Source organism: Hypanus sabinus, chromosome 10 (genome assembly GCF_030144855.1).
Source record: "Hypanus sabinus isolate sHypSab1 chromosome 10, sHypSab1.hap1, whole genome shotgun sequence".
Classification (NCBI taxonomy): Eukaryota; Metazoa; Chordata; class Chondrichthyes; order Myliobatiformes; family Dasyatidae; genus Hypanus; species Hypanus sabinus.
In genome coordinates this window covers 111153267-111177743 of record NC_082715.1, presented here as the reverse complement: position 1 = coordinate 111177743, position 24477 = coordinate 111153267, and the positions used below count along the sequence as shown (strand labels likewise).

At 42.2% G+C, this 24477-nt stretch overlaps 1 protein-coding gene across 1 annotated transcript in view; it reads right to left on the bottom strand.

Moving 5' to 3' along the window:
- LOC132401348 (dynein axonemal heavy chain 8-like) overlaps positions 1–24477 on the bottom strand; it is an 895336-nt gene that overhangs the window by 579839 nt on the left and 291020 nt on the right. The window contains exons 26-27 of the mRNA XM_059983478.1: positions 18997–19132; positions 10777–10970 (exon numbers count right to left, since the gene is read on the bottom strand). Coding sequence (XP_059839461.1) covers positions 10777–10970; positions 18997–19132 — 330 coding nt within the window. The remainder of the gene's footprint in view (positions 1–10776; positions 10971–18996; positions 19133–24477) is intronic.

Below are 24477 nucleotides of genomic sequence, written 5' to 3'. Positions count from 1 at the left end.
ATTATGCTTGATGCGGATGCTAGTTGGGGTGGTAGGTGAGAAGAAGACAAACACTATCCCTGTTGGGCTGGCTGGAGGATGGGGTAAGGGCAGATGTGTGCAAAATGGAAGAAACACAGGTGAGGGCAGTGTTAATGGTGGAGGAAGGAAGGTTCCTTCCTTTGAAGGAGGAAGATATCTCATTAATTCTAGAATAGCAAGCTTCATCCTGAGAGCAGATGCAGCGGAGATGGAGGAACTGAGAGAAGGGGATGGCATTTTTACAAGTAACAGGGTGGGAAGAGGTGTAGTCCAGGTAGCTGTGAAAATCAGTCTGTTCATAAAAGTTAGCAGTAGATAAGCTGTCTTGAGAAATAGAGACAGGGAGATCAAGAAAGGGGAAGGAGCTGTCGGAAATGGACCAGGTAAATTTGATGGCTGGTTGGCAATTGGAAGCAAAGTTGATGAAGTCAATGAGCTCAGAACGGGTGCAGGAAGCAGCACCAATGCAGTCATCGATGTAGCGTTGGAAAAGTTGGGGAGTGATACAAGTGTTGGCTTGGAGCACAGACTGCTCCATATAGCCAACAAAAAGGCAGGCATAGCATGCCCATGCCTACACCTTGGTTTGAAGGAATTGGGAGGAGGCAAAAGAGAAATCATTGAGGGCAATAATTGTCTAGGAAGAAGTGGAGAGCTTTGGGGCCCTCCTGATGGGGTGTTGAGGTGTATAGGTACTGGATATCCATGGTGAATACTTTCCTGCAAGGTCTACTCTTTCTGTCGTAAAGCTAATGACTTATGAGCACAATTTCCAAAGTGTTCACTCTCTAAAAAGTCAGCTACTTGGCCAAGTTCATTAGTACAAGGTCCATAGTCATTAGCGGCAACTGGCCCTGGCCCTTGCAGGGCGGGTTACAACGGCGGGCTTTTGTGCCCTACCGCAGGTGGTAGAAACACCACTGTTCACTGGCCTCCTCACTCCTGCCTCTGAGTTGTGTGCGCCCCCCTGCCAGGCCTGGTCTGGTCTGCTGTTGGGCGCGTGGCCTGGTAATCTGACCGACGGACGCCACACTCTCCCTCTTGGCTTTCCACAGCATGTCTGCCCGGGCCACCACCTTCCGGGGGTTGCTGAAATCTGCATTGGCCAGCAGCAGATGTATGTCCTCGGGCAGTTGCTCTAGGAACGCTTGCTCGAACATGAGGCAGGGCTTGTGTCTGTCAGCCAGGGCCAGCATCTCGTTCATCAATGCTGATGGCAGTCTGCCTCCCAAACCATCCAGGTGAAACAGGCGAGCACCCCGCTCACGCCGTGAGAGGCCAAAGGTCCCAATGAGCAGCGCCTTGAATGCATATTTGCCTTCTTCAGGGGGCGACTGTATGAAATCTGCAACCTGGGCGGCCGTCTCCTGGTCAAGGGCGCTCACCACGTGATAGTAACACGTGGAATCAGAAGATATCTGCTGAATCTGGAACTGGGCTTCTGCTTGGCTAAACCACACGCATGGTCACAGTGTCCAGAAAGTTGGCAGTTTTAGCGAAACTGCGTGAACAGATGAAGAGTCGGTCACCTTTGGTCCAAATCTTGTTTGGACCATCGGGGTCACCAATGTAGCGATGTGCTCCACACAGCGCTGAAATAACGACATGCAGTCCCGTAAGTCGTTTCGAGACTAGTTTATTCAAACTTCGCAGCGCTGGCATTTATCCCTAGTGTCCGCCCTCTCCGGGCAGAAATGATGTCAGAGGTGCATTACTAAAGTCTCCCCCCACGCACTGGCTATTTGTGAGCCGGTTCGCTTGCGCAGAAAGTGGGTTGCCACAATACAACCTTTTCGAATTTTTCTCAACTTTACCTGCCATATCCATCTCACAGCCACTCTTTGCCCTCCTCATTTCCCACTTATGAGTATTTAATAATCTTTTTTTTTAAGATTCATCAAGGGATTCAATTAATCCTGACCTCTCAAACCCAATGCAAGATTCCTTCTTTTTCTTGACCAGAGCCTCAATTTCTCCTGTCAGCTAATGTCCCCTAAACTTGCCTAAACTTCCCTTCACCTAAACAGAAATATGCTTCTTCCAGACACTTGCTATTACACTCTTAAATGTCATTAATTCTTTTCCTTTGAAAGAGGCTCACCCAATCAATTTCTGTTAGTTCCTGTCTAATTTCCCCAGAAGTAGCCCTCCTCCAGATTGGGACCCTAACGTGTAGACCTGGCCAATCTTTTCCATCACTATCTGAAAATGAATAGGATTATGGTCACTAGATCTGAAGTACTCCCTGACTGCCATTCATTGTGAACTAGTTACTTCCTATACTTCTCTTCCTAAGAGGAGGTGCAGTATTGTACCTTCCAAAGTAGTGCCCTAAATATATTGACTCAGGAAACCTCCCTGGACACAATTCATAAATTCCAACTGTCTAGGATCTTAACACTGGGTGACCCAGTCAACACTGGAGAAATTAAAATCTCCAGATTTTTTTTAAGTTAGTTTTATTAATTTAGAGAACTAACACAGTAACAGCCCAATGAGCTTGTGCCACACAACTAACCAATTAAAATACTAATCCATACATCTTTGGAATGTGGGAGGTAACCCACCCAGTCAAGGAAAGTTACAGGCCATGACAGAATTGCACCTGGGTCACAGACATTGTAATATTGTTACACAAAATGCTATGAGAATCTGAAACCCTATACATGACAAAACCATATATCCTTTAACTATAAGCAATTTCCCTATGTATTTGCTCCTTAAGTTCCTGTCAACTATTGGGAGGTCGATAATATAGCTACATTAGAATGACCCTCCCTTACTTCTTTCCAAGTTCTATCCATGTGGCTTCACTGAATGATCCCCCAACAATGAACTGTGTCACCAGCTATTCTGGTTAAGAAGTTCTAACTAGCTATCTCTTTATCCCATGCCTTCCTCATCCTCAGAGACCTTACACCCTGCCATGATAGCACAAGCAAATTCCTTGCAAGGATATTGGTTCCCCTCTGGTTCAAGTGCAATGCATCCGTATTGTGCAGTTCAGTGTTCAAAGTAAATTCATAATCAAAGTACATAAATGCCACCAAATACAACCCTGATATTCATTTTCTTGTGGGCATTCACAGTAGATACAAAGAAACATCTTAGAATCAATAAAAACCTGCTCAGGACAAGACAGACAAGCAACCAATCTGCAAACAACAACAAACTGTGCAAATGCAATAAATAGAAAGATAAATAGAGAGATAGAAAGATAAATAAAAGTAAGTAAGCAAGCAAGCAAGCAATAAATATCACAAACATGAGATGAAGAGTCCTTGAAAGTGAGTCCAAAGGTTGTGGAAACAATTCAGTGTTGGGGTGAGTGAAATTGAATGAAGATATCCATTCTGGTTCAAGAACTTGATGGTTCAGGGGTAATAACTGTTCCTGAGGCTCCTGTAGCTGATGGCAACTGTGAGAAGAGAGCCTGGCCTGGAAGGTGAGAGTCCTTGATGATGGATGCTGTTTGCCTGCAACATCACTCCTTGTAGATGTGTTCATTGCAGAGAACTTCACCTGTGATGGACTGTGCTGTATCCATTACATTTTGTAGGCTTTTCCATTCAAGGACATTGACATTTCCATACCAGCCCGTAAAACAACCATTCAGTATACTCTCTAGTGCACATCTCAGAATCAGAATCAGACTTTAATCGCCAAGTACCTGTACACATACAAGTAATTTACTTCCGGCAGATGTTGTCTCTCTGCTCATAACAGATGATAAATATAAATGAAAATATAGATTATACATACAAGTAGTGCAATCCAAATAATAGTTAGCCGACAGTTAACTGGCAGAAGTTTGCTAAAATTTTAAGACCATAAGATAAAGAAGCAGAATTTGACAACAAGGTTCATTGAGTCTGTTTTGCCATTTCATCATGACTGATCCATTTCCCTTTTACCCCCATCTCCTGCCTTCTCCTCCTATCCCTTATGCCCTGACTAGTCAAGAGTCTATCAACCTCTGCCTTAAATATACCCAATGACTTGGCCTCCACAACTACCTGTGGCAATGGATTCCACAGATTTACCATTTTCTTGTTAAATAAATTCCTCCTAATCTCCATCCTAAATAGATGCCCTTCTAGTTAGTCAGACTGTCAGAAAGGACAGGCAGGTAGTGGGAGTTAGTTGCAGCCTGCATGCTGAGTATCAAAACATTAAGGATGCAGAATCAGAAAGGATAACAAATACAGTACTCAAGATGTTGTATCTAAATGTGTGTAGTATAAGAAATAAGGTGGATGATCATGTTGAACTATTACAGATTGCCAGGTATGATGTTGCAGCCATCAATGAATCATGGCTTAAGGATGGTTGTAGTTGGGAGCTAAATGTTGAAGATTACATGTTATATCAGAGGGATAGGAAGGTAGGCAGAGGGAGTGGTGTGGCTCTACTGGTAAAGAATGGCATCAAATCAGTAGAAATATATGACATAGGACTGGAAGATGTTGGATCCTTGTGGATTAAGAAACTGCAAGGGTAAAAGGACATTGATGGCAGTTATAGACAAGCCTCCCAACAGTGGCTGGGAGGTGGACCACAGATTACCACAGGAAATAGAAAAGGCATGTCAAAAGGGCAATGCTATGGTAGTTATGGGAGATTTTAACATGCAGGTCGATTGGGAAAATCAGGTTGGTAATAGATCTCAAGAGAGTGAGTTTGTTGAATGCCTAAGAGATGGCTTTTTAGAGCAGTTTGTCATTGAGCCTACTGGGGGATCAGCTATACTGGATTAGCAGGTGATTAGGGAGCTTAAGGTAAAAGAACTCCTAGGAACTAGTGATCACAATATGATTGAAATTTGGTAGGGAATAGGGATAGGTAAATTGGAAGAAGCTGCTGGCAGGGATGTCAGCAGAGCAGCAATGGCATGCATTTCTGGGAAAAATGAGGAAGGTGCAGGACATATGTATTCCAAAAATGAAGAAATACTCAAATGGTAAAATAGTACAACTGTGGCTGACAAGGGAGGTCAAAGCTATTGTAAAAGCAAAAGAAAGAGCATAAAACAAAGCAACAAAGCAAAAGCCAGGACCAACAGGCTCCGGAACAGCTTCTTCCACCAGGCCATCAGACTGCTTAATTCATGCTGACACAACTGTATTTCTATGTTATATTGCCTGTCCTGTTGTACATATTATTTATTATAAATTACTATAAATTGCACATTGCACATTTAGACAGACATAATGTAAAGATTTTTACTCCTCATGTATCTGAAGAATAATTAATAAAGTCAATTCAATTCAATTCTTTTTCCTTTAAAACTATGTTAATTGCCATCTGTTGGTTTTTAAAAGCATCTTAATTCTCCAACTTCCCAGTAATTTTTTGCTCTATTATAGACCCTCTCTTTGGCTTTTATGTTGGCTTTGACTTCTTTTGTCAGCTATGGTTGCCTCATCCTGCCTTTAGAATACTTCTTCTTGCTTGGGATGTAATTCTTTTCTGCATTTGGAATTCTTTCCAGAAACTCCAGCCATTGCCGCTCTGCCGTCATCCCTGCTAATGTTTATTTCCAATCAGTTTTGGTCAGCTCCTTTCTCATGCCTCTGTAACTTCCTTTACTCCACAGTAATACTGAAACATCTGAGTTTAGCTTCTTCTTCTCAAATCTCAGGGTGAATTCTATCACATTATGCTCACTGCCTCCTAAGGGGTCCTTTACCATCAGTTCACTAATCAATTCCAGTTTCTTGCACAACCACCCAATCCAGAGTAGCTGATCCTCTAGTGGGCACTACCACAAGCTGCTTTAAAAAGCCATCTCAGGTATTCTACAAATTCCCCCTCTTGGGATTTAGGACCAACCTGACTTTCCCAATATACCTGCATATTAAAGTGTACCATAACTGTTGTAACATTGCCCTTTTTACATGCACTTTCTATCTTCGGTTGTAATTTGTCAGCCATGTCTACGTTACTGTTCAGAGTTCTGTATATAATTCCCATCAGGGTCTTTTTACCTTTGTAGCTTCTTATCTCTACCTGCAATGATTCTACAGCTTCTGACAGAGCTGCCCCACCCCCTCTGCCCACCTACATGTCCTATTGATACAATGTGTATCTTTGGACATGACGCTCCCAGCTATAATCTTCTTTCAGCCACAATTCAGTGATGCCCACAACATCATACCTGGTAATCTGGAACTGCACTGCAAATTATCTACTTATTCCATATACTGTGTGCATTCAAATATAACACCTGTATTCATCACCCTTTTCAATTTGTCCCCCTTTTACATTGCTACTCATCCAGTTGACTACCATCTTGCCCTATCACCAGCCTCTCCTTGGTAGCAGTCTCACTACACATTGCTTCTGTTTGTAAGTGAACTACTTCATCCTTAGCCCTATCACTCCAGTTCTCATCACCCTACTTAATGAGTTTAAACCCTCCTGAACAGCTCTAGCAAACCTTCCCACAAGGATATTTGTCTCCCTCAGGTTCAAGTAAATCTGTACCTTTTATACAGGTCATACCTTCCCCAGAAGGGATCCCAAAGATGAAGAAACCTGAACGCCTGCCTCCTGCATCAGTTTCTCAGCCACACATTCAGTTGCTGAATCATCCTATCTGGCACGTGATGGGCACCAATCCAGAAATTACTACCGTAGAGGTTATGCTTTTCAGCTTTCTACCTAGCTCCCTAAGATCTCTCTTGAGGACCTCTCACCTTTCCTACTTGTGTCATTTGTGCCAAAATGTACCTAGATTTCTAGCTGGTCACCTTCCCCATTTAGAATGCTGTGGACCCAATCTGAGACATCCCTGATCTTGGCACGTAAGAGACAAAATACCATCTGGGTATCTCAATCATGGCCAGAGTCTCATCTTTGTTCCCCTAACTATGGAATCTCCTGTCACTACTGCAGTCCTCTCCACCTCCCTTCTCCTCTGAACCACAGCACCAGACTCAGTGCCAGAAACCCAGTCACACAGCTCCCCCCCGGTAGGTCGTCCCCCTCAACAGTAGCCAAAGTAGTATACTTATTATTGTTGGGAATGGCCACGGGGTACTCTGCTCTGGCTACCCACTTCCCTTCCTTCTCCTGACAGTCACTCAATTACCTATTGGTGACCACCTCCCTCCCATCTATCACTTCCTCAATCTCCGGTATGAGCTGAATGTTATTGAGCTGCAGCTGCAGTTCCTTTACACATTCTCTGAGGAACGGCAGCTTGGTGCATCTGGTGCAGATGTTGTTGTCTGGGAGGTGGAAGTTATTCAGAATTCTCACATCTCATACATAGATACTTACTTCACCCAAGACTTATCTCAACAAAGCCAAATGAGCCAAAGCCCACTCACACAATGGCCACTTCCTGCCTTATTTTTATTTACACTTTTGAATGAATTCCATTCACTGATTGGGTGCAGTCCAATTCTGAAAACTGCTAAACAATGCTACTTCTTAAAATCTTGATCCACATACCAAAGTGAAATTGTCGCTTCTCGTGCTTCCACTCACCGACTGGGCTTAATCCAACTCCTATTTGTCATGTCATTTAGATGGCATGCTGAACCTTCACAAACTTCTGAATGTAGAGACCCTGCCGTTCTTCTTTTGTAATGGCACTTACAGGTGAGAAGTTATTGTTGGGGCATCATTCAACCAGATTATTTGTTTCCTTCCTCCATGCTGATTTGTCACCAACTTTGATTCAGCCGACAACAGTGGTGTTGTTATCAAACTTAAATATGGCATTGGAGATGTGCTTAGCCTCACATTCATAAGTATACAGCAAAAAGAGCAGGGGACTAAACACACAGCCTTGTGGTGTACCTGTGCTAATGGCAATTGTGGAAGAGATATTATTTCCAATCTGAACCAACTGGGGTCTGCAAGGTAGAGAATTTGAGGATCTAGCGCATGATGGCATTGAGGCCTAGGTCACGGAGTTTATTGATTAATTTTGAGGGGATAATAGTACTGAATGCTGAGCTAGTATATGAAGAGCATCCTGATAAATGCAGTTTCACTGTCCAGACATTCCAGCATTGAGTGGAGAACCAATGAAACAGCATCTGCTGTGGACCTGTTGTGCAAGTAGGCAATCTGCTGCAGATCCAAGTTGCTCCTCCATCAGGAGTTGATATGTTTAGTCACCAACCTCTCAAAGCATTTCATCACAGTGGATGTAAATGCTACTGGACAATAGTCATTGAGGCACGTTACCATGTTCTTCTTGGGCACCAGTATAATTGATGCTTTCGTAAAGCAGGTGGGCATCTTAGACTAGAGGTTAAAGGTATTAGAGAACACCCACCAGTTGATCAGCACAAATCTTCAGTACTTGGCCAGGTACCTTTCTGGGTCAGATGCGTTCTGTGGGTTCACCCTCTTGAAGGATGCTCTCATGTTAGCCTCAGAGACTGAAATCACAGAGTAATTGGGGGCTATGGGAGTTCGGAAAGGTGCCTTTATGTTTTGTTGTTCAAAGCTAGCATAAAAGGAACTAAGCTCATCTGGGAGAAAAATTTATGTTGTCATATAGGTTGCCTCTACCCCAGAAGAGATCCCAATAATCCAAGAATCCGATTTCTGCAACAGCTTCTCAGCTTGAAATTTATCTGGCTAATCCTATTTCTGACTTCGCTAGCATGTAGCACTGGGAGTAAAATGGAATTCACTATCCTTGATGTTCTGCTTTCTAACTTCTTACCAAGCTCCCTTTACACATTCTGAAGGATTGCATCCCTTGTTCTACCTACATTGTTTGTAACAGCATGTAGAACCATCTCTAGCTGGACAACAACCTCTTATATTGCTTAGCAGCCTCATGTGTGGCAATATGTCAAAAGCCTTCAGAAAATTCAAGTAAATAACTTCCACTGACTCCACTTTGTCTATCCTGCTTGTTATTTCTACAAAATCACTAACATATTTTTCAGAGAAGCTTTTTCCTAAAAAAAAATGCTGACTTTGGCCTATTTTATCATGTACTTCCAAGTACTCCAAAATTTTATTCATAATAATTGTCTCTAAAATCTTACCAACTACTGAGGTCAGGCTAATCAGCTTGCAATTTCCTCTTTCCCTTCTTAAACAGAGTGCTATATTTGACCGGTCTTATGAGACCTTCCCTGACTACAGTGATCCTTGAAAGTTACTCCTAATGCCTTCAGGCCAATTAGTTTCCTCAGCACCTTTTCCTTAGCAATGGCCACTGCATTCACTTCTTTCCTCAGACTCTCTTGAACTTCTGGCATGTTACTAGTGCTTTCTGCTGTGAAGACTGACTCAAAATGCCTGTTCAGTTCCTCTGCCATTTCCTTGTAGCCCATTACTACTTCTCTAGCATTATCTTCTAGCAGTCTAATGTCCATTAAAAGAACTTCTGTAATCTTCATAAATAGTATCATTTAAGAAGCACTGGATTTAAGAAGCACATGGATAGATGGGTCTTGAAGGAATATGGGCTGAACATTGGAAATTGGGACTAGCTGGGTGGGCACCATGGTTGGCATGGATCTAAGGGCCCATCAAAGGACTTGCACCTGTGCTATCTTACTCTGTGATTCTAATCTTCCTTCTTCTCCTCCCTTCTTGCTTTTTAAAGTTATCCTCAGTTGTTTTTTAAAGACTTCCCACTAATCTTTGCCATATTTTATGCCTTCACATTTGCTTTCATGTTATCCCTGTTTTCGCTTGTCTGCCATAGTTGCTTCATCCTCCCCTAAGTTTGCTTCTTCTTTCCTGGGATGAAATTCTGCTATATCTCCTGAATCACTCCCAGAAATCCCTGCCATTGCTACTTCACTGTCTTCCCTTTCCAATCAACTCTGCCCAGCTCCTCCCTTAGGCCTCTGTAGTTAACTTCACTCAACTATAATACCATTACATGTAATTTCAGCTGCTCCCTCTCAAACTTCAGAGTGAATTCCAGTGAATATTCTAATCATTAGCAACTTAGCTAATGATTCTCCCTAATTCTCGTTCATGGGTTTCAATACGGCTGAACATTCCATCTGCCTTCACTATCTCTCCTATCAGTGCTCTGTTTCTGAACTCTAATTTGTGAAAAAATGATAATTTTTACAGTTGAAGTCTTATAAGATCATTTCAACAACTTTCTTGAGTGCTTATAGCAAACAAGTTATGTGGAATTCCAAAGAGTTTTGGGAATTGGTGAGGACCAATCCACGAGTCTGTGGTGGCCAGTGCTATCATGTTTGCTGTTGTGTGCTGGGGCAGCAGGCTGAGGGTAGCAGACACCGACAGAATCAACAAACTCATTAGTAAGGCCAGTGATGTTGTGGGGGTGGAACTGGACTCTCTGATGGTGGTGTCTGAAAAGAGGATGCTGTCCAAGTTGCATGCCATCTTGGACAATGTCTCCCATCCATGCAATAATGTACTGGTTAGGCACAGGAGTACATTCAGCCAGAGACTCATTCCACTGAGATGCAACACTGACCATCATAGGAAGTCATTCTTGCCTGTGGCCATCAAACTTTACAACTCCTCCCTCAGAGTGTCAGACACCCTGAGCCAATAGGCTGGTCCTGGACTTATTTCCACTTGGCATAATTTACTTATTATTATTTAATTATTTATGGTTTTATATTGCTATATTTCTACACTATTCTTGGTTGGTGTGACTGTAACAAAACCCAATTTCCCTCGGGATCAATAAAGTATGTCTGTCTGTCAATCACCAAAATGTGAAGAAAGCATTCTGGACAGGAGATACTTAAGGAGAGAAATCGGTGAAAACTGATACAATACCTTAACTGTAGTATCTCTATCTTCTAACCACAACATCTTGAATTTTTGAAAACATTCTAGTGCATGAGCAACAGCACCCCTCATAGTATTGACTGAAGTAGATAGTATTACGATTAATTTAGATACATCTTTGTGTTCTGCCACATTGTGATAAAAATTCTTCTGCCTCTTGAAACTTTTGCTTTCATTCAATTCTGAAAGAAGAAAAATACATACAAATTTACAAACAAAATCATAAAATAGACTATTTACTTATGGTGATCAAGACTAGTACTTTGGAGATTCTACTTTATGTGAGAGTTCTCACAGAATATAGCTCAAGCATGAAATGTCATTGTATCAAAAATTATGGTAAGACCAGTCTTTGGCTCCTGTAAGAAATTCTCAGGACAAAAAAAAAGTAACGAGTGAGTTAGTTGATGTGTTCATTATAAATTTTGAAAATTCCCCTAATTCACATTGGAAGACAGCAAATGAAACTCCTTTACTGAAAAGAAGAGATGAAAGTTGGAAGTGAAATGACAGTTAGTTTAACTTCTGTCATAGAATAAATGTAAAGTTATTATTAATTATGGATACACAGAAAAAAATCAAAGTAAACAGACAATGTCTACGTGGTTTTGTGAAAGGGAAAATTAGAGATTTAGGATGGAAGGCATCCATTTAGGATGGAAAAAATGTCTTCGGTGCAGCATCCATGCTCGACACTCTCCAATCATATACTGATACAGTGATAATGTGGTTATGATGCTATTGTTGGCAATCTTTCTAACAAAAATGTAAGGCCCAGCTTCAGAAATGTTCTGACTACTGGTTAAATCATGCCTGAACACTCTCAAGATTGAAAAATAAGTTGGAATAGCTATTGATCAGTCTGGGACTAAAAACTTTGAAAAATATGTAAAGAATTTTACCTAGATCTTTATATACATATCTTTATTTATTGCAGAGAGGCAAAGCACAGCTCAAACACCATATTAGATTTGCTGATGACACCACTATTGTTGGCCAAATAAAAGGTGTTGATGAATCAGCATACAGGAGGACATCTGAACAACAACTTCTCACTCAATGTAAGCAAGAAACATTGGAAGGTCTCAGAGCTCAAAGCTCTGTGTTCACTCTAAACACAGTGTAGACTACATTCTCCTGCCCCATTTAAGCGGCTCCCTGAACAGCGATATATTTTCAGACTTCATTTTCTATGGCTGTCATCACTGACATATATATCTTATTGCGTAGTGTCCTTTGGCTACACTCATGCATGGATTCTCCTGTGCTGACTTCATCGACATGTCTCACTGCCTCAGGAAAGAAGCTGACATAACCAAGGTCCCTTCCCACTCAGGTCATTCTCCCTTCTATTTTTGCCCATCAGGGAGAAGATTCAGGAACCTGAGAACATGAACAACCACGAAAAAGTTAGGAATGGTCCACAAATTAAAATCCTGAAAGAGAGCAAGGCAAATTTTAAAGCCATTAGATAAGAATTCGCAAAGACTGATTGGGAAAGAATGCTTGCAGGTAAATGGACATCTGGCAAGTGTGAGGCTTTTGGACCTAAGGAGAGCTTTATGATTAAGTGATAGTTCTGTAAGAGTGAAGGGCAGGCAGAATTACAGAAGCCCGGTTGACAGGGGATATTGGTGCACCAAGGAAATCAAAGATGCATATTGTTATGAACCCCGTAACTGGGTTACTTACCAGCAAAGATAGAGGTGTCCGTTGGAGTCTGATGATACTATTTTTAACAGTATTTATTAGTAAAAATACACAAAAATAATATCAATGCAAATATACAGATAATATACATCGTCAATACTAAACCTAAAAGTGCGGGTATAATAATAATCAATAAGAAATAAGTTCTATCGTTGTCTAGGGGATAATGAATTGTCCAATGGAAATCTAAAGGTCATTTCAGTTCATACAAGCTGCAGCTGTTTGTTCGTCGCTGCGTTGCAATTGTTGGGGAGAGAGAGAGAGAAAGAGAAAAACTTGCTGGCTTTCCTTTATGATTTCGATCCGTCAGGTGTCTCATTATCGTGGCCGTTCAAGTGTGACCTCTCCTTTAGCTAAACCGTTCTTCTGTGATGAGCCCGCCACCCAGGCAAGGGAGGACACACACGAGCTCCCACTGGCTTTCACTATAAAACGCTGTCACTGGATTTCTAGCATTTCTCCGGGTGTGTCTAAGGGGTGTTTCCCCAGACCCTCTTTTTATCTTCACTCACGGGGTCTTAGATGTCAATCAGGTTGGGATGATGCAATACCTCAACCAGACCACTCTGGTTGTCCCCTGAGGGGTTTCAATGAATAGTACAGTACTCAATACACAATTCCTTCTCCAAGAGACAATAGCAGTAGTCAGTGATTCCATTCCGCTTATGTCAGGAGACATTCCACCTGGTTGTGTATTCTGCATCTCTCTCTCTCATTTCCTGGCATGCTGTGTATCCCTCTCATCTCCTGGGTCTCATACCCGAAATACTAGCGATCTTGTGATTCTCAAAGGGGGGGGGGGCGGGCATTGGCGATTCTGGACCCTTCTGTCCATCAGATTTGCTCCTCATTCATAACAATATATCAAGTATAGGCAGCTGGGATCAAGTGAATCCATTGAGGTGTTGTATTTTGGTGAGTTAAACTAGGACTGAGATTACAAGTAAATGGTAGTGCTCTGAAAAGTATGGTGGAATAGAAGGACCAAAAAATACAGACCCTGAAAGTGGCGAGATAAGACAGGGGTGGTAAGGAAGGCATATGGTACATCAGTCAGGGAATTAAGTACAGGGATCATGACATCATGCTGTACGTACAGATTGTTACAACTCACAGAAAGGCAGTACAACTCAAAACTAAGCACAGAATTTTTGTAGCTAAAAATAATCTGCATGGAGTGGGTCAAGCAGCTTCTGTGGAGTGAAAGGAATTATCAGTGTTTTGGGTCCAGAATCTGTAGCAGGACTGAGAATCAAGAGGGATTGAGATAGAGGCTCACAAAGTTACTAGAGGTTGTGTGCTTGCGAGATCTGATGCCTTTCCTTTGATAATTATCAACTCCTAATCAGCCATGTCGCAGCCAGTGAGGGTGCATTGCAATGAAGGAGTAAGCAGGCAAATTAAAGTGGAAGTCTGGTGTTAACTGAATACTCAAGGGTTATTAGTTAATATTTCTATAATTTTTGTGAAATGGAATCCATAAAATGGTGTGGATTTGACTAGAAACTATGATCAGGAAGCTGCTGAAGTGGTTAGCATCAGAGTAAAGGCAATGTGGTGCAAGAAGTATTTTGTTTGATTCTCAATTCATGGACTAGTTGAGCAGAAGCCCTGTATCCATGCAGTATTGCCTATAACTTTAATTCAACCAAGTGATGTAGCTGTTGTTATCCAGGTCAGCATTTAACTTTATCTTTTAAAGAGGTGCAGACTTCATGGTGAAAACACACGAAAGTATTGTGAGGATTTATCACCAATGGAAAAAAGACAAAAAAGATTTAATAGAAAATGCTAGAAATATGCAAGTCAAGCAACATTTTAGAGAGAAAAGCAAAGTTAATACTTCAGTTGACATTTTGCTGAGAATGGAAAATATATCAATTTATTTTACCTTCAATTAATAGTCCTTCTCCGTCGTATCATAGCTGGTTGAGCAGGAGAAAGACAGGCCCCTATAAAGCCATATTAAGAACATAGAACATAGAAATCTACAGCACATTACAGACCATTCAGCCCAAAATGTTGTGCCGATCATGTAACATACTCTAGAAACTCCCTAGAAATTACCCTACCACATAGCCCTCTATTTTTCTAAGCTCCATGTACCTATCCAAGAGTCTCTTAAAAGACCTATTGTATCCGCCTATGCCACCATCACCAGCAGCATATTCCACGCACCCATCACTCTCCATGTGAAAAACTTACCCCTGACATCCCCTCTGTACCTACTTCCAAGCACCTGAAAACTATGCCCCCTTGTGTTAGCCATTTTAGCCCTGGGAAAAAGTCTCTAGCTATCCACACCTTCTATGCCTCTCATCATCTTATACCCCTCTATCAGGTTACCTCTCGTGATACGTTGCTTCAAGGAGAAAAGGCCAAGTTCACTCAACCTAATCTCATAAGGCATGCTCTCCAATCCAGCGAACATATTTGTAAATCTCCTACTCTTTCTATAGTATCCACATCCTTTCTGTAGTGATGTGACCAGAACTAAACACAATACTCCAAGTGGGATCTGACCAAGGTCTTATATAGCTGTAACATTACCTTACGGCTCCTGAACTCAATCCTACAGTTGATGAATGCCAACACACCATATGCCTTCTTAACAACACTGTCAAGCTGCACAGTAGCTTAGAGTATCCTATGGACATGGACCTCGAGATCTCTCTGAGATCTTTTATTTCCTTTGTGACAACAAAATAATAAACTCACATTCTTCACAGAATAATATATTCAGGGCTAAAAGGCTCAACTGATAGTATTTTTGAAATAATAAAGTTAAGCAATACAATGTAAGGTTATTCACATTACTTGAATGCAATGAAAACTACCAACACTATCAATGAAGCATTAATCAGCGGTTTGATCAGGGCAAGATAGCGCAAGCATGTGGACGTCAGCCAGTTTGAACAGCGAGGAGAGTTTAAAAGGAGACAGCTTTATAGAACGGGCGCTGGAGTAGAGGGAGACAGAGCAGGAAGGCTTTGGCACAACACAGCTTCGGCAGTAATGGGTCGAGGCGAGGTAGGTTGCCTGTGTAGAATACAGACAGGAAGTATGTGTGTGAGGCCGGTGTTCTGTGCTCGTTGTCAGATGTGGGAAGTCCTCTCAGTCCTCCCAGCCTCTCAGACGTCCACATCTGCACCAGATGCATTGAGCTGCAGCTCCTTAGAGGCCATGTTAGAGAATTAGAAACGCGGCTCAGTGACCTTTGCCTGGTTAGGGAGAGTGAAGAGGTGATAGATAGGAGCTGTAGGCAAGTAGTCACACCAATATCCTGGCAGAGAGGTTTGCAAAGGCTAATGGGGAGTGTTTAAGATAGAATTGTTGGGGGGTAGGAACCAAACTGAAGAGACAGAGGAAGAGGTGGTTGGTTCACAGATAAAGATAGCTTGGAGATGGTGCAAGAGGGAGGATAGACAGGTGATAGAGAAAGAATGTGCTCAGACAAATGGTTTGAGATGTGTCTATTTTAATGCAAGAAGTACTATGAACAAAGCAGATGAGCTGTGTGTGTGGATCAGTACTCGGAGCTGTGATATTGTGGCTATTACAGAGACTTGGATGGCTCAGGGGCAGAAATGGTTACTTCAAGTGCCAGGGTTTGGATGTTTCAGAAAGGACAGGGAAGGAGGCAAAAGAGGTGGGGGAGGAGCACTGTTGATCAGAGATAGAATTACGGCCGCAGAGGAGGAGTAAGTCATGGAGGAATTGTCTACGGAGTCTCGGTGGGTGGAACAGGAAGGGGTCAATAAGTAACCTTCCTGTTTTTATAGACACCCAATAGAAACAGGGACAGCGAGGAGCAGATAGGGAGACAGATTCTGGAAAGGTGTAACAATAACAGGGTGGTTGTGGTGGGAGATTTTAATTTTCCAAATATCAATTGGCATCCACCTAGAGTGAGGGGTTTAGATGGGGTAGAGTTTGTTAGGTGTGTTCAGGAAGGTTTCTTGACACAGTATGTAAATAAGCCTACAAGAGGAGAAGCTGTACTTGATCTGATATTGGGAAATGAACCTGGTCAGGTGTCAGATCTCTCAGTGTGAGAGCATATTGGAGATAGAGGTCACAATTCTATCTCCTTTACCATAGCATTGGAGAGGGACAGGAACAGACAAGTTAGGAAAGCGTTTAATTAGAGTAAGGTAAAATATGAAGCTATCAGGCAGGAACTTGGCAGCATAAATTTGAAACAGCTGTTCTCAGGGAAACGTACGGAAGAAATGTGGCAAATGTTCAGGGGATATTTGTGTGGAGCTCTGCATTGGTATGTTCCAATGAGACAGGGAAAGGATGGTAAGGTACAGGAACTGTGGTGTATCAAGGCTGTTGTAAATCTAGTCAAGAAGAAAAGAAGAGTTTACGAAAGGTTCAGAAAACTAGGAAATGATAGAGATCTAGAAAATTATACAGCTAGTAGGAAAAAGCTTAAGAATGAAATTAAGAGAGCCAGAAGGGGCCATGAGAAGGCCTTGGCAGACAGGATTAAGGAAAACCCTAAGACATTCTACAAGTATGTGAAGAGCAAGAGGATAAGACGTGAAAGAATAGGACCAATCAAGTGTGACAGTGGAAAAGTGTATATGGAACCAGCGGAGGTAGCAGAGGTACTTAATGAGAACTTTACTTCAGTATTCACTATGGAAAAGGACCGTGGTGATGACTTACAGCAGACTGAAAAGCTTGAGCATATAGATATTACAGAAGAAGATTTGCTGGAGCTTTTGGAAAGCATCAAGTCACCAGGACTGGATGAGATATACCCCAGGCTACTGAGGGAGGTGAGGGAGGAGATTGCTGAGCCTTGACAAAGATCTTTGCATCATCAATGGGGACAGGAGAGGTTCCAGATGATTGGAGGTTTGCCGATGTTGTTCCCTTATTCAAGAAAGGGAGTAGAGATAGCCCAAGTAATTATAGACCAGTGAGTCTTACTTCAGTAGTTGGTAAGTTGATGGAGAAGATCCTGAGAGGCAGGATTTATGAGCATTTGGAGAGACATAATATGATTAGGAATAATCACCATGACCTTGTTAAAGGCAGGTCGTGCCTTACAAGCCTAATTGTATTTTTTGAGGATGTGATGTAGCAGTAGATGTAGTGTATATGGATTTCAGCAAGGCATTTGACAAGGTAAGGTTTCTGAGGGGACATTGCTTGGTGGATCCAGAACTGGCTTACCTACAGAAGGCAAAGTGTGGTTGTAGACGGGTTATATTCTGCATGGAGGACAGTGACAGTGGTGTGCCTCAGGGATCTGTTCTGGGACCCCCTCTCTTTGTGATTTTTATAAATGACCTGGATTAGGAAGTAGAGGAATGGGTTACTAAATTTTCTGATGACACAAAGGTTGGGGGTGTTGTGGATAGTGTGGAGGACTATCAGAGGTTAGAGTGAGACATTGATAGGATGCAAAACTGGACCAAGAAGTGGCAGATGGCATTCAACACAGATAAGTGTGAGGTGGTTCATTTTGGTAGGTCAAATATGATGGCAGAATATAGTATTAATGGTAAGGCTCTTGCAGCGTGGAGGATCAGAGGAATCTTGGGGTCCGAATCCATAGGACGCTCAAAGCTGCTGCACAGGTTGACTCTGTGGTTAAGAAAGCATATGATGCATTGGACTTCATCAATTGTGGGACCAAGTTCAAGAGCCGAGACGTAACATTGCAGCTATATATTAACCCTGTTCAGACCCCACTTGGGTTAGTAGTAGGCTATTAGTTCTGGTAGCCTCACTACAGGAAGGACATGGAAACCATTGAAAGGGTGCAGAGGAAATTTACAAGGATGTTGCGTGGATTGGGGAGTATAGATTGGGGAGTATTATGAGAATAGGTTGAGTGAACTCGGTCTTTTTTCCTTGAAGCGACGAAGGATACACCCGATAGAGGTGTATAAGATGATGAGAGGCATTGATCTAGTAGATAATCAGAGGCTTTTTCCCAGCACTGAAATGGCTAGCAGGAGAGGGCACAGTTTTAAGGCGCTTAGAAGCGGGTACAGAGGAGACGTCAGAGGAAAGTTTTTTATGCAGAGAGTGGTGAATGCATGGATTGGGCTGCCAGCGACATTGGTGGAGGCAGATACTATAGGGTCTTTTAAGAGACTCCTGGGTAGGTACATGGGGCTTAGAAAAACAGAGGGCTATGGATAACCCTGGGTAATTTCTATGGTAGGGACATGTTTGGCACAGCTTTGTGGGCCGAAGGACATGTATTGTGCTGTAGGTTTTCTATCTTTCTATTATTATCATTAATTCTGACTTACCATTTGCAAATTATTTATGTGGTTTACAAATCTGGAAAAAAAACATTAAGGTATGAAATATCATTTTGTTTTCTTTTCAGCATAACATATATACACCTTTTAATATTGGGATGCAACAAAAATGACTAGTGTCTATTTTTCTTGCTATTATATAGAAAACAAATAGAATAGAAAACATTATACAACCTAGCACAACTAGTTTGCAAGCATGATTTACCTGTTCCACTCTGTAATTCATAATCATCTTGGTTTTTTGATTGCCTCCACTGTACCACTCGACGGCTAACTTCCAAAACCATTTGGACAATTCGGATGATAGCATGCTGAATTTCATCCAAATTTGGTACCATAAACTACATTATAAAAGTAAATATTTAAAAAATAGTTGTAGCTTGGGCTTGCTCCAAAAATTGCTTATTGTAAAGTGACAAAGTTTCAATGAAAACACATTTTTAATATAGAGTCATACAGCATGACGTATGATGTGGTGAACCATTTAGTTGTGGGCAACCATCCACACTGCAGTTTGAATGGGAGAAGCTAAAATCAGATGAATCACTATTACAGTGGAGTAAAGGGAACTACAGAGGGATAAAGTAACAGCAGATGAGCAATGGCTAAGTTTCTGCAAGCAATTCGGAAGGCGCAGGATAAATACATCCCAAAGACGAAGTATTCTAAAGTGAGGATGATGCAACTGTGGCAGACAATGGAAGTCAAAGACAGCATACAAGCAAAAGAGAGAGCATATAATAAAGCATATAAACTGGCTCAGATGGCATCCCGGGACGGGTTCTCCGGGCCCGTGCAAGCAAGCTAGCTGGAGTGTTTGCTGACATCTTCGACTGCTCCCTGCTTCAGTCTAAGATCCCCTTGTGTTTTAAGAAGGCAACGATAGTCCTGGTGCTGAAGAAAAGCAAGGTGGCATGCCTGAATGACTATCGACCTGTGGCTCTAACATCAATTGCTATGAAGTGCTTTGAGCGATTGGTTATGGCACACATCAACCATAACCTACCGGACAACCTCAACACTTTGCAATTCGCCTACCAGAGCAACAGGTCGATGGCAGATGCCCTCTCTCTGGCACTACATTCCTCCTTAGAACATCTGGAGAATAAAGACACATATGTAAGGCTTCTTTTCATTGACTACAGCTCTGCCTTTAATACCATCATTCCAAATAAACTGATACCTAAGCTCCGGAACCTGAGTCTTAGCACTCAGATCTGCAGCTGGATCTTCCTCACAGTCAGGACCCAGGCTGTAAACATAGTGGACAAGCTCTCCTCTACAATCACTCTGAGCACTGGTGCCCCACAAGGGTGTGTACTCAGCCCACTGCTGTACTCACTGTACACCCATGAGTGTGTAGCCAAGTTTCCATTGAACTCAATATATAAGTTTGCTGATGACACCACAATTTTAGGCCGTATCTTGGGTAATGATGAGTCTGAGTACGGAGGGGAAATTAAAATCCTGCTGGCATGGTGCGAAGACAATAGCCTATCCCTCAACGTCAGCAAGACGAAGGAATTGGTTGTTGACTTCAAAAGGAGTAGCGGATCGCACGACCCCATCTACATCGGTGGTGCGCAGGTGGAACAGGTCAAAAGCTTTAAGTTCCTCCGGATGAATATTACAGATGTCCTGACTTGGTCTAACCAAGCAGAGTCCACTGCCAAAAAGGCCCACCAGCGCCTTTACTTCCTGAGAAAGCTGAAGAAATTTGGCCTGTCCCCTAAAACCCTCACTAGTTTTTATAGATGCACCGTAGAAAGCATTCTTCCAGGGTGCATCACAACCTGGTATGGAAGTTGTCCTGTCCAAGACTGGACGAAGCTGCAGAAGATTGTGAACATAGCCCAACACATCATACAAACCAATCTTCCATCCTTGGACTCACTTTATACCGCACGCTGTCGGAGCAGTGCTGCCAGGATAATCAAGGACACGACCCACCCAGCCAACACACTTTTTGTCCCTCTTCCCTCCGGGAGAAGGTTCTGGAGCTTGAAGATTCGTACGGCCAGATTTGGGAACAGCTTCTTTGACTGCTGAATGGATCCTGACCTGGATCTGGGCTGTACCTTCCAAATATCCGGACCTGACTTGCATTACCTTACTTTCCTTTTTCTATTTTCAAATTATGATTTATAATTTAAATTTTTATTATATTTACTTTGATTTGTACTTCAGGGAGTGCGAAGCGCAGAATCAAATATTGCTGTGATGATTGTACGCTCTAGTATCAATGGTTTCGTGATGATAAAGTAAAGTAAAGCAACAATTAGTGGGAAGCTAGAGGATTGGGAAGCTTTTAAGATACAACAGAAAATAAGTAAAAAAGCAATAAGGAGAGAAAAGAATAAATCTGAAGTTAAGCTTGCCAATAATATTAAAGAAAATGCCAAAAGAATATGAAGAGTAAAAGATAAGCAAGTGTGGATGTCAGACTGATGGAAAATGACGCTGGAAAGGCAGTAATGGGGGGACAAAGAAATAGCTGCCCAAAAAAAAGCATTTTGTGTTATTCTTCACTGTGGAAGATACCAACAGTATCCCAGAATTCAAGAGTGTCAGGAGGCAGAAGTAAGAGTTGTCACTATTGCAAAGGAGTAGGTGCTTGGCAAGCTGAAAGGTTTGAAGGTAGATAGTCTTCTCCTCCTTTATTCTTCATTCCTCATCTGCTAGGCCCAGTCAGTGCAGTGAGAAAGACTCTAGGGACAGTGTTGTGTTCTTCGTGTGAGAAGTGGGAATTCTGGAGGACCCACAGCCTCCCATGTAAACACATCTGCAACAGGTGCGCTGAGCTGCAGCTCCTCGCAGAACTTTTTAAGGAACTGGAGCTGCAGCTTGATCACCTTTGGCTCATATGGGAGACTGAGGAACTGATAGACAAGAGCTACATGGAAATAGTCACCCCTAGGTTGCAGGAGGCAAGTAACTGAATGACTGTCAGGAGAAGAAAAGGAAATGGGCAGCCTTAACAGAATACCCATGTGGCTGTTCCTCTCAATAATAAGTATAGCTTTTTGGATAGAGTTGAGAGCAATGACCTACCGGGGGGTGGGGGGTAACCAGAGTTTGGTGCTGTGGCCCAGAAAAGAAGAGAGGTGAAGGGAATGGCAATAGTGATAGAAGATTTGATAGTTAGAGGAATAGAAGTGAGAGTTTGCAGATGGTGTGTTGCCTCCCAAGTGCCAGGGTCAGGGACATTTTGGATCCAGCCCACAGCTTTCTAAAGGGGGAGGGGGAGCAGCCAGAAGTCTTGGTACATATTGGCACCAATGATGTAGGTAAGAAAGGTGAAGAAATGTTGAAGAGAAAATTTAGGGAGTTAGGGAGAAAGCTGAAAAGCAGGACCTCCATGCCACATGACAGTAAGGGCAAGAATAAGATGATTTGGCAGATGAATGCATAGCTGAGGAACTGGTGCAGGGGGGAGGGTTCAGGCTTTTGGATCATTGGGACCTCTTCTGGGGAAGGCACAACTTGTATAAAAGAGATGGGTTACACCTGAACCTGAGAGGGACCAATATCCTTGCAGGCAGGTTTGCTAGAACTGTTTGGGAGAGTTTAAACTAATTTGGCAGGGGGATGGGAACCAGAGTGATAGGGCTGAGGATGGGATAGTTGGTTTACAAACACAGGTAGTGTGAGACTCCTAGTAAGGACAGGTTGATGACAGGTCCTAGTAAGGGCAAAATTGCAATCAGCAACCTGAATTGCAAGGTAAAAGGGGGACATAATTGAAAAGGGTCAAGAATACCGGACTGAAGGTGTTATATTGGAATGCACGCTGAATACAAAATAAGGTAGATGAACTTGTGTGGTGCAACTCAAACAACCAAAAGGGCCTATTCCATACTGTATCTCAATAAATAAATAAAATAAAATGTATGACACTACGGGCATCACTGATGCAAAATCTGTCAGAAGGCCAGGCAAGTAGACAGAGGGAGTGATGAACCTCTGTTGGTAAAATTGAAATCAAATCCATAGAATGAGCTGGCATAAGATTGGAAGGTATAGAATCATTGTGGGTGGAGCTAAAAAATTGTAAGGGTAAAATACCCTGATGAGAGTTATATACAGACCTCAGAATAGCAGTAAAGATGTAGGCAACAAATTACAATAGGAATTAGAATGTGCATATCAAACGGCAATTTTACCATAGCCATAGGGGATTTGAATATGTAGGTAGACTGGGAAAATCAGGTTGGTGCTGGATCCTGAGAAGAGGAATTTGTAGAATGGTTACAAAATGACTTGTTAGAGCAGATCATGGTTGAGCCCACTAGGTGATCAGCTATTCTGCAATGAAACAAAATTTATTTGAGAGCTTAAGGTAAAGAAACCATTAGGAGAGAGGAGCTAACCAAAATTGATTGGAAGGGGACACTAGCAGGGATGACAGCAGAGCAGTAATGGCTGTAGCAACCTCTCCTTATAATTCAGGTCTTCTAGTACTGGCAACATCCTCATAAATCTCTCTGTATTCTTTCCAGTTTAATCACATCTTTTCTATAATAGGCTGACTGAAACTGAACACAATATTTGAAATGCAACTTCACCAGTGACTTATTGTTTCTATTCCTTCCCATGCATCTGGCACATCAGACAGCAACCTTGCTGTTTCTTTACCATTTTTGTCTGCTTTTTATGAGGCTGAGTCGCTAGCTTAATGCTGCTATGGAATAAGCTGTCAGAGGATGTAGTAGAGGCAGATATATTAACAACCTTAAAAGGTAAAAAGGTACAAAATCAAATAGAACAAGCCCATTTCCATGCCTTGTACCAAGGGAGAGCATAGGACCAGTCCAGGATGGAGGAAATATATGCTTGGAGTCAGAGGATATGGATGAGGTACATAAAGCATACTTAACATCATTAACAAGAGAAAATCTGCAGGTGCTGGAAATCAGAGCAACACACACAATATGCTGGAGGAACTCAGCAGGCCAGGCAGCATCTATAGTAAAGAGTACAGTTGACGTATCAGGCCGGAACCCTTCAGCAGGACCAAGGAGAAGGAGGATGATGAGAGCAGTGAGGGACATGCTAATGTGTGAGGGCACATTGAGATCAATAAGGGGGTGGATCTGGATCTGTTAATGCAGAAAGGTCCTCAGCCTGATGGAATATATCCCAGGTTATTGAAAGAGGCAAGAGAGGAGATTGCTGGGGCCTTGTTGAACATCTTTGTCTCCTCACTAGCAACAGGCAAGGTCCTGAAGGACTGTAGTTTCCTTTGTTCAAGAAGGGAAATAGTGCTAATCCAGGAAATTACAAGTTTGAAAGGCTCACATCGGTAGTAGGGAAGATAATGGAAAGGATTCTTGGGGATAGGATTTAAGTACATTTGGAAAGACATAACCTGATTAGGGAGTTAGAATGGCTTTGTGTAGGGTAAATCATGTTTTACAAACTTGATTGGATTTTTGAGGAGGTGACAAGGGTGATTGATGTGGGTAGGGCAGTGGATGTTGTCTACATGTACATTAGTAAGGCACTAAATAGAGAAGTTTAAACTTGATATCTACCCCTAATCACTATGAAATTATCCCTAATCATTGAAAAGGTAAATTTCCATAAACTAATGCTATCCTTTCCTATGCTGATCTGAATTTTGTGTTCTATATTAGAGTGCCCCTTTGAGGAAGGCAACTTAATGATTTTAACCTCTTCACTGTTT